This window comes from Macaca nemestrina, chromosome 18 (assembly GCF_043159975.1).
Source record: "Macaca nemestrina isolate mMacNem1 chromosome 18, mMacNem.hap1, whole genome shotgun sequence".
In the NCBI taxonomy this organism is placed as follows: Eukaryota; Metazoa; Chordata; class Mammalia; order Primates; family Cercopithecidae; genus Macaca; species Macaca nemestrina.
This window is the reverse complement of record NC_092142.1, coordinates 68,785,660-68,802,310: the sequence shown is the minus strand read 5'-3', so window position 1 is coordinate 68,802,310 and position 16,651 is coordinate 68,785,660. Positions and strand designations below refer to the sequence as shown.

Below are 16,651 nucleotides of genomic sequence, written 5' to 3'. Positions count from 1 at the left end.
GTGAGATGTATTTCACAATGCAGTTTGCTACTCCTAACAACATAATTCTCATTTTAAGTCAAACTGGATTCAGTTTATCCACATCTCAGTAAACCAAAGATGTTTTTAGTTGCAATAGTGGCGGAAGCATTCTTATAAGAGAAAGGTAGAGTTCTTAATGTTTCACCAGTACTTAACTCAAGGGGACTATATCTTCTTAGAGGGTAATATGAGCCATATTTGACTTTTTTTCTTCTTCCCTAGTACATTATTATAATGGTAGGGGATATCATAGGGCAGTGATTATGCTTTTTTACTAATGATCTGATTTGTAGGAGGCCGAAGCTGACAGCTGAGGGTGATGTGAGTTTGATGACATTTAAAATTTAGTTAGACTATATAGTTTGTTGACTCAGTTGAATAGAAAACATGGGACAAATTAGATCAAGGTCAAGGTTTCCATTTCTGAGAATTTAATTTGTTTCTGAGCCATCTTAAAACACTCTCTGAAATATAGTCACATTACAAATAAAGAACTAGGCCGGGTGCAGTGGCTCACGCCTGTAATCCCAATACTTTGGGAGGCCGAGGTGGGCAGATCACCTGAGGTCAGGAGTTCGAGACCAGCCTGGCCAACATGGCGAAACTCCATCTCTACTAAAAATACAAAAAATAAGCCAGCTGTGGTAGCACACACCTGTAATCCCAGCTACTCGGGAGGCTGAGGCAGAAGAATCGCTTGAACCCGGAGGGTGGAGGTTGCAGTGAGCCGAGATCGCACCATTGCACTCCAGCTTAGGCAACAAGAGCGAAACTCTGTCTCAGAATAAATAAATAATAAACAGAACTAGCTGGGAGGCTGACGTGGGCGGATCACCTGAGGTCAGGAGTTTGAGACCAGCCTGACCAACATGGGGAAACCCCATCTCTACTAAAAATACAAAATTAGCCCGGCGTGGTGGCACAGGCCTGTAATCCCAGCTACTCGGGAGACTAAGGCAGGACAATCACTTGAACCCAGGAGGTAGAGGTTGCGGTGAGACAAGAGCGCGTCATTGCACTCCAGCCTGGGCAACAAGAGCATAACTCTGTCTCTAAAAAAAAAAAAAGAACTAGCTTCTAATTTACGGCATTAACAGAATGCCTCCTAAGTTAGCCATCTCAAAAAAACCACATTTTTTTCAACGAGGTGGAAAAACATGTACAAATATGCATACATCCACAGTTATGAAGCAGGAGCTAAATCTGAACACATACAAGGTCATAAAAAAATGCACTGGTATTGATCCAACTTCTAAGAAACAGAGTTACTGAATCTTGTCTACCCTCATTTTTACTCTGTTGTTTAAACACTACAACTATGTCACAGAAACAGTCTACCTAGAGTTAAGGAGATGGGTGAATGAAGAGCCTGTGAGAGCTTCCACTCTTAAAATTATTTGGCAAACTCCATAATTCAAATTATTCTTTTGAATAAAAACTTGTTTCTTGGCAATTAGTAACAGGATTAGTGTCTACAAATCAGATGCATATTTTATCAAAATACTTTTACTCTACCTGCTTTGGAGAGCACATTTAAGTAAAACTAATTTTGAAAGCTTTAAAAAACCAAATGAACCTATTTTGCTGCTAATTCGTCAAACTTCCTCAATCTGAATCTAGAAATTCTACAACTGATCTGAATTAAAAATTCAGTAAACTGTGACTAGTGATCAAAAGTTATTTTTAATACCCTCTCATAAATTAGAATCAATTAAATATCACTGAGCTAGGAATACAATACATACAAAACATACAAAAGGTTGGGAGGCCTTGGGAGCAGGTATAATGCTCTTCAGGATAAAAAGAGGAAAATAATTGAATTTTAATTTCTTAGAAAAATCTGCTTAGATTCAAAATAGCTTTTTCCCTAGCAGATAATCTTTTTCAGAGTGTACCAGCAATGGTGCTAGATATCTTTGATTCTTCTATGAGATACTTTTTCTTTTGTCACATTAATTTTACAGTTGGGAATATATATAATTAGACTATCTACAATTAGACTTAACCAAAGACCCATTACAAAATTACTCTTAGAACCAATTTGAAAAACATAACCTCCAAGCTTTCACATCTTTGTTTAGTTGTTCCCACAGATTCTTCTGAGGATCTTTTTTTTGTACTTCTTTCAAGAATTTTCTTTCCACATTTATACCATCTTCCCTTGAGCTATCCTTTTATGTATATTTGTATATATAGATTGAATATCCCTTTATATACATATTTTAATAGGTAATCAATGTTATATATAACTCATCTAAAAAGGGAATAGATATAATGAACGACCATGTACCCATCACATTTGGTATACATGAGCACGAGGTATACTATGGACCACAAATATTGAACAAAGAATTGTTTTCCCAGATTTCATTAGTCTCAATATTTATAATATTATATATATATATATTTTTTGAGATGGAGTTTCACTCCTGTAGCCCAGGCTGGAGTGCAATGGCGTGATCTCAGCTCACTGCAGCCTCTGCCTCCTGGGTTCAAGTGATTCTCTTGCCTCAGCCTCCTAAGTAGCTGGGATTACAGGCATATGCCACTACACCCAGCAAATTTTTGTATTTTTAGTAGAGACGGGGTTTCACCACATTGTCTAGGCTGGTCGCGAACTCCTGACCTCAGGTGATCCACCTGGCTCGGCCTCCCAAACTGCCGGGATTACAGGCATGAGCCATGTGCCTGGCAATATTTATAAATTTTTTTTTTTTTTTTTTTTTGAGACGGAGTCTCGCTCTGTCGCCCAGCCCAGGCTGGAGTGCAGTGGCGTGATCTCGGCTCACTGCAAGCTCCGCCTCCCGGGTTCACGCCATTCTCCTGCCTCAGCCTCCCGAGTAGCTGGGACTACAGGCGCCCACAACCGCGCCCGGCTAATTTTTTATATTTTTAGTAGAGACGGGGTTTCACCGTGGTCTCGATCTCCTGACCTTGTGATCCGCCCGCCTCGGCCTCCCAAAGTGCTGGGATTACAGGTGTGAGCCACCGCGCCCGGCCAATATTTATAAATATTATAACAGAAAAAGTGTAATACCTGACGAATTGATTTTGGGTTTGCAACTGAATGGCTATTACAATCTTTCATAATTGCAATTTGTGAAATTATCTTTCAAAGGTCTTTTCTACTATACCATCTGCTTGGTATTTTAAAATATTGTAGAGATTCCCTTTCAACCTTTTTTGTGTAGGTCTAATATTTCTTTTTTTTTTTTTTTTTTTTTTTGAGACGGAGTCTTGCTCTGCCGCCCAGGCTGGAGTGCAGTGGCCGGATCTCAGCTCACTGCAAGCTCCGCCTCCCGGGTTCACGCCATTCTCCTGCCTCAGCCTCCCGAGTAGCTGGGACTACAGGCGCCCGCCACCTCTCCCGGCTAGTTTTTTGTATATTTTAGTAGAGACGGGGTTTCACCATGTTAGCCAGGATGGTCTCGATCTCCTGACCTCGTGATCCGCCCGTCTCGGCCTCCCAAAGTGCTGGGATTACAGGCTTGAGCCACCGCGCCCGGCCAGGTCTAATATTTCTTTACTGATCACATCCGAAGTGTCTTTTCTTTTTTCTGTTTGAGACAGGGTCTCACTGTCACCCAGGTGGAAGTGCAGTGGTGGAATCAGGGCTCACTGCAGCCTCAACTTCCTGGGCTCGAGTGATTCTCCGACCTCAAGTGATTCTCCGACCTCAGCCTCCCAACTAGCTGGAACTATAGGCATGTGCCACCATGCCTGGCTATGTTTTAAATTTTTTGTAGAGATGGGATCTCACTACGTTGCCCAGGCTGGTCTTAAACTCCCAGCTTCAAGCAATCCTCCTGCCTCTACCTCCCAAAGTGCTGGGATTATAGGTATGAGTCACCACGCCCAGCCTCAACACATTTTTTTTCCCCCTAAATGTTTACTTTGTGGGTTTTCTTCCTTTAATATAATCTCTAGAATCAATTCTCTAGGATCTCAGCTCTGATTCTACTCAAAGGCTTCCAAGAAAACCCCTTTAGAAAAAAAAAAAAAAAAAAAGCCTCTCTCTGAAAAAGATAAAAATGAACAAAACCACAGAATTAATGACAGATTATATTATGATTTAGTTTGTTTACATACTTGCTTGCAAAAACCCCAGGACCTCTAGATATAGTCACCAAATAAGGATATAATTCCTTTCCATTCCACCACATGTCTTATTTATTATTATTACTAGTCTTTAATCTACCGTAGCTGGCATAATTGCCCTGAAAAAAAGTGTTTTAAAAATATAACTACCCCATGCCTCAAAGGCAAAGAGAGAGAGAGAAAGCAAAACGGAGGTAGGGAGGGAGGATAACTTATGAATATAAAGTTCTATACAAAATAGCAAGTTAATACTATAATTTGTAGGGGCTATTTCATTGATATTTTGTATAATTTATAAGGCAAGTCTCTCAATCTCCAGAAATAGCCTCCTTATCTATAAATCTTTATCATAAGAATGACAATCATAATAGAGCATTACGAGCAAGGGAGTCTACATTAATCTAACCAATTTGTCAAGAAACAAAACATGTCCATAGCATACAAAAGTACTGCATGAATAAATTAAGTTTCAGTTAGGATTAAAACTCTAGATATTTAAAGACCTGGCTGAAATTAGGGTTTGAAGTATCGTCAGAAAGAACAAATGAACCTTACTTAGACCACACAGTCACCCATCTTTTTCTTCAAGGTGAATAAAATGAACTAACGAGTTTTTCTTGTGTATCTATTAAGTGTTTGGTATTACAAGGAACACAGAAGAATTATAATACATTGCCTCTAACCTCCAGGAGTACTCCAGAGGAAGCTATTGTTGGTTCATGGGAGTGGAGATGGTCTGATCAAATAATATAAGAAATAATAAAATGTTAGAGTCAGAGGAGTCTCAAATAATCTAATGAAAGCACTTATCTTACAGATCAGAAAACTGGGGCACAAAAGTGATTTGTCTTACTTAGTTAACACAGATTGCTAATGACAAAGCAGGTATTAGAACTTCAATTAAGACTAGTCTGACAGTAAACCCTAGGAGATATTGCCCAATGGTCTGTGTGACAAAGGAATGTTTGTTAAGTCCCACTATCTCTTTTCTACAACATGTAGTAGCATAAGGCCAGGGGAAAACTTGCCACATAGCATTTGTCTAGGTATATAGGAATCTCCACACTATACGATATTGTGTAGGAAATAATTAACTTTACCCAGAGAGAGTTCTGGTCTTTACCTTTGGCTGCTAGGAGGTAATCTCTAGGTTCCTGCAATGTCTTGTGTGACAGTGGTATTTACTTGAGAGATTTGGTCACTGGACAGTCTAACAATGTAATTTACAACAGGCTTTGGAACACACCATATCAATTCCAACCTCGTAGTGAAGACCAAAGGTCAGCTGCATGGGCAGTATATAATCAAGTGTGAAATAATAACTCGGGACACCAAAGGCTCGGGTGAGCTTCCCTGGCTGGTAATTCTCTAAGTATTGTTATTAACACACATTGCTATGCCAGTATGGTAATGCCTTTCTGAGGATGACAGAAGGTTGGTGCCTGGGACACTCCTAGACCTTGTGTTATGCATCTTTTCCCTTTAGCTGATTCTGATTTCTACCCTTTTGCTGTAAAACTATAGGCACTAGGCTGGGCGCAGTGGTTCATGCCTGTAATCCCAGCACTTTGGAGAGGCCGAGGCAGGCGGATCACAAGGTCAGGAGATGGAGACCATCCTGGCCAATATGGTGAAACCCTGTCTCTTCTAAAAATAAAAAAATTAGCTGGACATGGTGGCACGTGCCTGTAGTCCCAGCTACTCAGGAGGCTGAGACAGGAGAATCGCTTGAACCAGGGAGTCGGAGGTTGCAATGAGCCGAAATCGTGCCACTGTACGCCAGCCTGGCGACACAGCAAGACTCTGTCTCAAAATAAAACAAAAAAGCAAACAAACAAAAAAAACGATAGGCACTAAGTATAGCACTTTCCAGAGTTCTGTGAATTGTTCTAGGAAGTTATCAAATCCAAGGGGACGGTGGGAAAACCACTGTTTGAGCCACTCGTTCAAAAAAAGAGGGTGGCCTGGGGACCTTTGAACTTGTGTCTGGTATATGAAGTGGGAGCAGTCTTGGCTGTGCCCGGAGCCTTGAGTCTAGCAATATATTGGATATATGTTTTAAATTTTATTAGGTTTTTAAAAAATACACAAAGGAATAAAAAGTAAATTTTAAAACGACAAGGAAATTATAAACTTTTTGGATAAAGTGGTTATAGATTGTCCAAGTTTTGCCTCTTCTATTTTTCTACCTTCCTTCATGTGTTCTTTTCTTTCCCCATCAGCTTCTTACACTAAATTTTAGGCTTTGGGTAATTGACTCATTAGCTTGTTCCTGTTTCTCTCTTCTCTGTCTGTCTTCGGTCTATACCTGCACATACTACTACCTCTTCTGCATGTGCCCTTCTAACTTGCTTATAAATTTGGCCTTCTCTTAGTCTCAGTCTCAGTTTCTATGGGTTTGTTCCTGTCTGCTCTAAATACTAATTCCTAAGTCAGGTCTTGGTCCTTGTTTTCAAGTTTTCATTGTTATTTGGAAAACAATACATGGTGAGGTCCTACAAATACAGACTCTTTAATATCAGTGTGATGAGTGCTTCTAAACACAAGAAGGTTTAACAATCATAAAGCACCTGAAACATAACAGATTCTCAAAATACTGGTTTCCCTTTTATTTAACTATATAGTAGATTAAGATTATGCAAATCCTCAGAGAAAATAAATATCAGGAAATAAATATTTTGTTTATTAACAATGGAAACATTTGCTAATGCTCAACTTTTTAAAATAGAGGTGGTCATTTTTAGCATTAGGAAAATAATTCTAATTCAGTTAAAGAAACTCAAGAAAGAAACTTTAAATGATTCACATCAATCCCACAAGAAGAAGAAATTTAATCTACTGATTCAGGAAAATTTCAGAACAAAACTGAATTGCTCAGAGAGTGAACAACCAAATTATAAAAAAGCTTAAATTATACCTGATGAAATAATTCCATGTCAATTTCAGCTTCTGACTTCCAAGAGTTTTCATCTGATTGAAATAAAAATAGTGATTTATTAAATTTTTGAACTTTTTTTTACTCTGTAGCTATGACTATATCCATAAAACAAAGTGAAAACATGCAAATATCTGTACCACAAATATGCGTACTTACCAGAAACATTTTCTTGGAAAATAACTTTAGTTCCTTTCAGAAAGTTCTTGCCGATTAAAAACACTTCTTCTTCTCCTTTCACTGAACAGCTATGCAAGCTTTTCTTCAAGATTTCTGGCACTCCTGCTGGCTGAGCTGTGGAGATACATATGCATTCTATAACAAGAACCACCACAAGTTATTTCTTACTTAAAATCAACCTGCAGTCATCCAGTTCTATGAGTTGTCTTTTTTGAAAGAGGGGTAGTAAATATTTTTACAGTAACACAATTATCTGGAAAGGCTATAATTCTAGCTCCACTGACATCAGGCTTGGCCACGTGACTGGTTTGGATAATCAAATATGAACTGAAGTAATGTGCCAAGTCCAGGTAAAAGCTTTGAGAGCCATCACATGGTTTTACCAACTCGGTTATTGTAAGCCACACTGAGTTTTGTTCTGTTGTCTTTTTTTAAATTGTGTGTTATTGCAGTATCATTTAGACCTCAGCTATTGATACAAACAAGTATCCCGTCTTTGTTAAACACAAACTGAGCATCCCTAATCCAAAAATCTACATTTTTTTTTTTTTTTTTGAGACACCCAGGCTAGAGCAGAGGCATGCTCCCGACTCACTGCAACCTCCACCTCCTGGGCTCAAGCAATTCTCCTGCCTCAGCCTCCTGAGTAGCTAGGATTACAGGCGCACACCACCATGCCTGGCTAATTTTTGTATTTTTAGTAGAGACGGGATTTCACCATGTTGGTCAGGCTGGTCTCGAATTTTTAACCTTGTGATCCACCCACCTCGGCCTCCCGAAGTGCTGGGATTCAGGCATAAGCCACCATGCCCAGCCAAAAATCTAAAATCTTAAATGCTCTAAAATCCAAAACTTTTTGAGTGTCAATACAATGCTCAAAAATTTATACACCTGGGCCAGGTGCAGTGGTTCATACCTGTAATCCCAGCACTTTGGGAGGCTAAGGATGGAGGATCACTTGAGCCCAGAAGTCCGAGACCAGCCTGGGCAATAGTGAGACCATGTCTCTACAAAAAAAAAATCAAAAAAATTAGCTGGGCATGGTAGCATGCACATGTAATTCCCAGCTACTTAGGAGGCTGAAGTGGGAGGATCACTTAAACCCCGGAGGTCAAGACTGCAGAGAGTCATGATTGCACCACTGTTAAGTACTTATGTGTGAAGAGGTATAAGAAAAGGATTGCTTATTGGTAGCATATAAATTCAGAGTCAGGTGAAACCCAGTTTCTACTAAAAATACAAAAAATTAGCTGGGTGTGACGGTAGGCACGTGTAATCCCAGCTACTTGGGAGGCTGAGGCAGGAGAATCTCTTGAACCCGGGAGGTGGAGGTTGCTGTGAGCCAAGATCGTGCCACTGCACTCTTGGCGACAGAGCAAGACTCCATCTCAAAAAAAATAAAAGCAAACAAATAAAAATAAATTCAGAGTCAGGAATGATGGTGATGCCAAACAGGTTATTTACAAAGATTGTTTACAAAGGTGGCTGGAACACTGTCACCTTTGCTTTTTGAAACTTTGATGCACAAAATTATTTAAAATATTATATAAAATTACTTTCAAGCTATGTGTATAGGTGCATATGAAACATAAATGAATTATGTGTTTACACTTGGGTCCCATTCCCATGAAACCTCATTATGTATATGCAAAGAAATTCAAAGTCCAAAGAAATTCAAAACCTGAAACACTTCGGGTCCTAAGCATTTCAGATAAGAGATACTTAACCTTTTTGTATATGCTAAATGACATTTTCAACAATGCTGGGGAGTTTAAAAGAAATTGTGAATGTATAAACAAATACACTGGCCGGGTGAGTTGGCTCACACCTGTAATCCCAATACTTTGGGAGGCCAAGCGGGGGCGGATCACCTGAGGTCAGGAGGTCGAGACCAGCCTGGCCAACATGGTGAAACCCCATGTCTACTAAAAATACAAAAAATTAGCTGGGTGTGCTGGCGCATGCTTGTAATACCAGCTACTCGGGAGGCCGAGGCAGGAGAATCGGTTGAACCCAAGAGGCAGAGGTTCCAGTGACCCGAGATTGCACCACTGCACCCCAGCCTGGGCAACAAAAGTGAAACCCTGTCTAAAAAAAGAAATAAACAAAAAATAAAAAAACAAAAAACAAGTATTTTCTAGAACCTACAAGGTTAATGTGTGAACAGAATGGAAAGGGTCATTGGTCATACACTGACAATTATATACCCTAATAAATGAAGAATTAACTAAATCAGTTTATTTAACGTAACTTTTTGGAGTAACAGGAAATAGATACTTGGTTTTTAAAAACATTCCAGAAACATATGGTATATATTGTTCTGATAAGAAAATAAAAGGTACAAAATTACATTAATATGTTGTATTACCACAATGAAATGTAAAGCGTATAACCTTTCCCTCCATTTTCAAATACTGTGTGGAAATTCCACTTCACTTACTACTGGTAAAACTTTTTCCCGTATCTCATTTTTTTCATTTATGTGTTAAAGGCATAAGATGGCCAAATGAGGACCCAAAGGTTTAGAATATATTTGTCTTCTACATATTTGTATTTACATTACAGAAAGAACTAGTCTGTTACTTTCAAGATAATTTAGCTTTTGGCCTTTTAAAAGGTCCTTTCTTTAAAGTTTACGAGATGGGTCCCCGACAGATGCCATACTAAACTGAACTGAAGTCAAGATTATTTAAGCACTAACTTTTATTTTTAAGTTATTTATTTATTTATTTATTTATTTATTTGAGATGGAGTTTTGCTCTTGTTGCCCAGGCTGGAGTGCAATGGTGCAGTCTTGGCTCACCAGAACCTCCATCTCCCGGGTTCAAGCAATTCTCCTGCCTCATCCTCCCGAGTAGCTGGGATTACAGGCATGCACCACCACGCCCGGCGAACTGTATTTTTAGTAGAGATGGGTTTTCTCCATGTTGGTCAGGCTGGTCTCAATCTCCAGATCTCAGGTGATCTGCCCACCTCGGCCTCCCAAAGTGCTGGGATTACAGGCGTGAGCCACTGCGCCCTGTCAAGTTATTTATAAGCTGACTCTTGAAAGGGATAATGCTTAAAAATTAGAACACATAAAAAAGCAACCACCTTTTTGGTATTATAAAAACTGTGTACTTTTAGATGCTTTTCAACTAGCAGTCTTAAAAATAAAGTTGAGGCCGAACACGGTGGCTCACTCCTGTAATCCCAGCACCCTGAGAGGCCGAGGCAGATGGATCATGAGGTCAGGAGATCGAGACCATCCTGGCTAACACGGTGGAACCCCGTCTCTATTAAAAATACAAAAAATTAGCCGGGCGTGGTGGTGCCTGTAGTCCCAGCTACTAGGGAGGCTGAGGCAGGAGAATGGTGTGAACCGGGAGGCAGAGGTTGCAGTAAGCCGGGACTGCCACTGCACTCCATCCAGCCTAGGCGACAGAGCAAGACTCTGTCTCAAAATAAATAAATAATAAATAAATAAAGTTGAAAAAAATAACGAATATCTAAATACTGAAAATTAAGTAAGCAAATATTTCAACCCATCAAGAGAATAAATAAAGCTTTGTAATAATGTTTAGTAGAAGGACATATTTAATAGAAAATTTTAGAGTACAAAGCCTACATCTGTTTATGTATATTACTAATCCTGTCCAAAATTTTAAGAGAGGGATAGTTTACTTAACAATACCATCCTTTCCCCAGAGCTGTGGGATAGGTAGAGATAGGGGAAGTAGAAAATTCTTAAATTCCGAGTCAAATTTAATTTAGTAAGCATAAGATAAAATCTAATATATATTACATGTAAGAAAGCCATGATTAATTTTGTCCTATTAAAAACTACTATAGAAGGGTAGATATGAAAATTTTTTCTTTTTTCTTTTGTAGAGACAGGATCAACAAGACCTCACTCTGTTGCCCAGGCTGGAGTGCAGTGGTGCCACCATAGCTCACCGTATCCTTGAACTCTTGGGCTCAAATAATCCTCCCATCATAGCCTCTCAAGTAGCTGGGTCTACAGGCGCATGCCACCATGCCCAGCAAATTTAAAACATTTGTTTTTTGTGGAGATGGGCTCTTGCTATGTTGCCCTTGCTGGTTTCAAACTCCTGGCTTCAAGCAATCCTCCTACCTTGCCCTCCCAAAGTGCTGGGATTATAGGCATGTACAACGGCACCTGGCCTTTTTTTTTTTTTTTTTTTTTTTAAAGACATGGGTTTGCCGGGCGCGGTGGCTCACACCTGTAATCCCAGCACTTTGGGAGGCCGAGGCGGGTGGATCATGAGGTCAGGAGATCGAGACCATCCTGGCTAACACGGTGAAACCCTGTCTCTACTAAAAATACAAAAAATTAGCCGGGCGTGGTGGTGCGTGCCTGTAGTCCCAGCTACTCGGAGGCTGAGGCAGGAGAATGGCGTGAACACGGAGGCGGAGCTTGCAGTGAGCGGAGATGGTGCCACTGCACTCCAGCCTGGGTGACAAAGCGAGACTCCGTCTCAAAAAAAAAAAAAAAAAGACATGGGTTTGAATCCCAGGCTGGATTTAAACTCCTGGGCTCGAGTGATTCTCCTTCCTCAGCCTCCCAAGTAGCTGGGACTACAGCTGTGTGCCACTGCACCCAGCTGAAAATTGATATTCTTAATTTGATTTAACATAACAAAATAATATAAACATACATACCAAAACAAAAAACATATACACCTATATTTTCTGGAGAACATGAAAGATGTTAAGAATGTAAAAAGGGGCCGGGCGCGGTGGCTCAAGCCTGTAATCCCAGCACTTTGGGAGGCCGAGACGGGTGGATCACAAGGTCAGGAGATCGAGACCATCCTGGCTAACACGGTGAAACCCCGTCTCTACTAAAAAATACAAAAAACTAGCCGGGCGAGCTGGCGGGCGCCTGTGGTCCCAGCTACTCGGGAGGCTGAGGCAGGAGAATGGCGTGAACCCGGGAGGCGGAGCTTGCAGTGAGCTGAGATCCGGCCACTGCACTCCAGCCTGGGCGACAGAGCAAGACTCCGTCTCAAAAAAAAAAAAAAAAAAAAAAAAAAAGAATGTAAAAAGGGATGATCTATCCCCTTAAAAACAAACAAAAAGACAAAGGATCCAATGGCCACTGTTAAAGCAATAATTAGAAGTAATTTTTTTAAAGCCACAAGGTACTGCATGAATCCTGATATTACAAATTCTTTCCACTGAGTGTCTACAGAAGGAAGATCAAGTATCTGTTTCCTTTTCTCCCTTCCAACTGTGTCACCTTTTGGCCCCTTTCCTTTTCTACCTCTGTCTCTTCCTGTTTCCTTCTATCTCCCATTCCAATCCCAACTCTTCACACTAACCAATTTCCTTTTTACCTCTCATTTTACTGCAACTGCTTAAACCTGCCAAAAAGTTTATATTCATGGAAATAAACACAAGCCAGAAACTTATAATGGAACAAACATTTTAATTTTTTTAGATAAAAATATTTTTGGGGTTCTGTGTTTTACTGTGTATCATTTTTATGTTTATTCTTCTTTTCCTCCCATATCCAGCTCTCAAAGTCTAAGTTCAAGCATCAAGCTTCCTAAGTGGTCAGGATAAAATTCAAATTATTTTGCTGAACACACAAGTCACTTTATGAAAGAGGTGTTGCCTACCTCTGTAACCTCAAATCTTACCACTTCATCATGTATATCTTTTTGTTCCAATCACATCAAACTCTTTTTATTTCCCCCAAAAGGATCATACCCTTTCAGGGAGCATATTTATACACGAATCCTTCTGCCCAGAATGACTATAGAAGGGCAGATATGAAAATTTTTCAAGTAAATCCCATTTTACTTGTTTTACTTCTAATTGTGTTTTAAGACAAGACAGAACAAGTTCTACCATCTCTGAGCAGTCTGAATTAGATGCTTTTACTGTATTTCCACTGTACTTTAGTCACACAGCTACTGTGCAGTATAGCATCTTTATATAACTATATAATATAATTGGAAGCTTATATAATTTTTATATACAATTAAAAAAAAAGAGGGACAGGGTCTTGCTTTGTTCCCCAAGCTAATCTCAAACTCCTGGGCTCAAGTGACCCTCCTGCCTTGGCTTCCCAAAGTGCTCTCATTACAGGTGTGAGCTACCATGCCTGGACTATATACAATTTTATATACACATATATGTAAGTTAATATAATTTTATAGTAAAATTAGACATTTACTTGCCTGTTTTTTCCCCTAGCCTGCTAAACTGTAAGCTCCTCAAACTATCATCTTTAATTTCAGAGTTAAGCACACTGTAATTATCCATTGAATTAACTATGAAGCTTTCCAAAAACAAACCATCAATTGGCAAGTCTTTTTGTTTGTTGTAATGCACTACAGGTGACTCTAACCTACACCCAGGACTGAGAACCATTGCATTTAATTTATGTTGACTAAATGAGTGACTGAATGAGCAATGAGGCATATTTTGTTATCAGAACACATTACCGTTTCCCTGAACTAAACTGTAGCCTCCAGTAATTATAACTGTTAAAAAAAAAAAAAAGTAGGCTAGAAACAATAAATTAAAAAATTTTTTAAAAAGCACTCATCTGAACAATTTCCCTTTTTTGTTTTTTAGAGACAGGGTCTCTTGTACAGGCTGGAGTGCAGTGGTGTGATGACAGCTCACTGCTATCTCAAAACCCCTGGGCTCAATGATCTTTCTGCCTCAGCCTCTTGAGCAGCTGGCACTACAGGCACATGCTACCATGCCTGGCTTTTTTTTTTTAATTTTTGTAGAGACAGGGTCTTTCATCATGTTGTTCAGTACACTTCCATTATAAGTTTCTGGCTTGTGTTAGTTTCCATAAATATAAACTTTCTGGCAGGTTTAAACAGCTGGAGTAAAATGAGAGGTGAAAACAAAGTTGGTTAGTAAGAAGAGCTGGGATTGGAATGGGAGACAGAAGGAAACAGGAAGAGAGATCAGCCCGGGCTGGTCTCAAACTCCTGGCCTCAAGCGATCCTCCTGCCTTGGCCTCTCAAAGTGCTGATATTACAGGCATAAGCCACCACACTCAGCCTTATTCTTTAAAAAAAAAAAAAGGGGGGGTTGGGGGAATGCTAGAGAACGATGGGTGGATCATTTGAGGTCAGGAGTTCAAGACCAGCCTGGCCAACATGGTGAAAACCCATCTCTACTAAAAATACAAAAAAAATTTAGCTGGGCAAGGTGGCACATGCCTGTAATCCCAGCTACTCAGTAGGCTGTGGTAAGAGGACTGCTTGAACCTAGGAGGCGGAGGCTAGGTCTCACTATGTTGCCCAGCCTAGTTTCAAATTCCTGGCCACAAGCAATCCTTCCACTTCAGCTTCCCAAAGTGCTGGGATTACAGGGGTAAGCCACTGTGCCTGGCCTTGAACAACTTCACTGCCTGCCAAATTTGCTGACTGATCTTATTAATATAAACATTTTTAGTAATATGTCATATATTGTTTTTAAAAATAGGTCAAATAGGCCAAGCGCAGTGGCTCACGTTTGTAATCTCAGCACTTTGGGAGGCCGAGGTGGATCATTTGAGGTCAGGAGTTCAAGACCAGCCTGGCCAACATGGTGAAACCCCATCTCTACTAAAAATACAAAAATTAGCCAGGTGGTAGTGGCACACACCTGTAATCCCAGTTACTCGGGAGGTTGAGGCAGGAGAATTGCTTGAGCCTGGGAGGTGGAGGTTGCAGTGAGCCAAGATGGCACCATTGCACTCCAGCCTGGGCAACAAGCGAAACTCGGTCTCAAAAAAGAAAAAAAAAAAAAAAAAGAGAGAGAGAGAGAAATGTGAAAAGGAAAAATTTTCCTATTTATTACTTGTAACAATAATCATTAGAGAGAAACTACAATTATGGTGAGACATACATAACAACATAATTGAATTTACACACACAAACACACACACATCATTTTCTGTCCATGCCAAGGTTAGTGATAAGAATTGAATTTCCCACTCCCAACACTATACTGTACTATTATAATTAGTAATCAAAACTTCTGCCATGTTGTTATTCACAAAGTCCTCCTTACCTTACTCATGTTCTAACACAGAACAGTTAGAACCATAGCAATTTACCACACAGTGAAGATGTTTAGAAAACGCTTTCGTTTTGTAATTTACTTCTGATAACCAGCTCAAATTACTTTTTTTTTTTTGAGACAGTTACAGTCTGCCGCCCAGGTTGGAATGCAAAGGCATGCTCAAGGCTCACTGCAGCCTTGACCTCCTGGGTCTCAAGTGATCCTCTTGCCTCATCTTCCCAAGTAGCTGAAACTACAGGCACAAGTCATCACACCCAACTTACTATATATGTTTTTTTATTTTGTAGAGACAGGGTTTTCACTACATTGCCCAGGCTGGTCTTAAACTCTTGGGCTGAAGTGATCCTCCCACCTTTGCCTCCCAAAGTGCTGGGATTACAGGTGTGAGCCACCATACCTGGCCCAAATTACTTTTTAAATCAGCATATTATGATAATAGGAAACTACAAAATGCTCCACATCTTTTGAATTGTATCCCAATTATTCATCTCTAGTTTGGTCTAGAAAATCTGACTACTGCTTTTAAAATATTTCAAATTTTGCATGATCACAAGCCGGAGTATGTGAAATATCTAAAATTTAGAGATGTCTAAAAGATTAACAGAAAATGAAAGAAACTCCATATGTTTAGTATCTCCATATCTTCTTACTTACTACACAAAATTGGAGAAGAGGGTGTTTGCAGTGTCAAAGTGGAGCCATCTTTCCTCGTGATATTAACTCGAAAAACCAATCTGGCACGAGTGCTTTTTTTCTTGGAACCAGCAATTCCTATTCTGGCTTCAACATCAGCATTCCTCAATTTCAATATCCCTACGCAGTCCACCCTAATACAGAAAAAAATATATAAAGGGACATTTTGTTGTATAAATAGTGTAAAGCTCTTAATCAACAAGTTTGTTTTTTAAAATTTTGCTTATCTATTAATTCTGTGAATATGTAATAAAGTTACAAAGTTCCAAGTTCAAAACTACAAAAGGGTAAATTCTAAACATTCACTGTTCCTAATCCTGTCAATCTTTTGTTTATAATAATAAAGTAAAAAAAAAAAATCACTATTTTAAAATCTGAACATAAGTAATGGCTTATAAGAGACCTTTTTTTTTTTTTGAGATGGAGTCTCACTGTCACCCAGGCTGGAGAGACTGGAGTGCAGTAGTATGATCTCAGCTTACTGCAACCTCTGTCTCCTGGGTTCCAGGGATTCTCCTGCCTCAGCCTCCTGAGTAGCTGGGATTACAGGTGGCCGCCACCATGCCCAGCTATTTTTTGTATTTTTAGTAAACATGGGGTTACACCATGTTGGCCAGGTTGGTCTTGAACTCCTGTCCTCAAGTGATCTGCCCACCTTGGCCTCCCAAAGTGCTGGGATTACAG

At 39.7% G+C, this 16,651-nt stretch overlaps 1 protein-coding gene across 9 annotated transcripts in view; it reads right to left on the bottom strand.

The window, feature by feature from the left end:
- Positions 1-16,651, bottom strand: part of LOC105491350 (nuclear factor of activated T cells 5) — a 141,735-nt gene that overhangs the window by 28,927 nt on the left and 96,157 nt on the right. For all 9 annotated transcript variants that reach the window (XM_071084837.1, XM_071084838.1, XM_071084839.1 and 6 more), the window contains 3 exons: positions 15,929-16,101; positions 7,214-7,348; positions 7,037-7,089 (listed from right to left, as the gene is read on the bottom strand). In XM_071084837.1, coding sequence (XP_070940938.1) covers positions 7,037-7,089; positions 7,214-7,348; positions 15,929-16,101 — 361 coding nt within the window. The remainder of the gene's footprint in view (positions 1-7,036; positions 7,090-7,213; positions 7,349-15,928; positions 16,102-16,651) is intronic.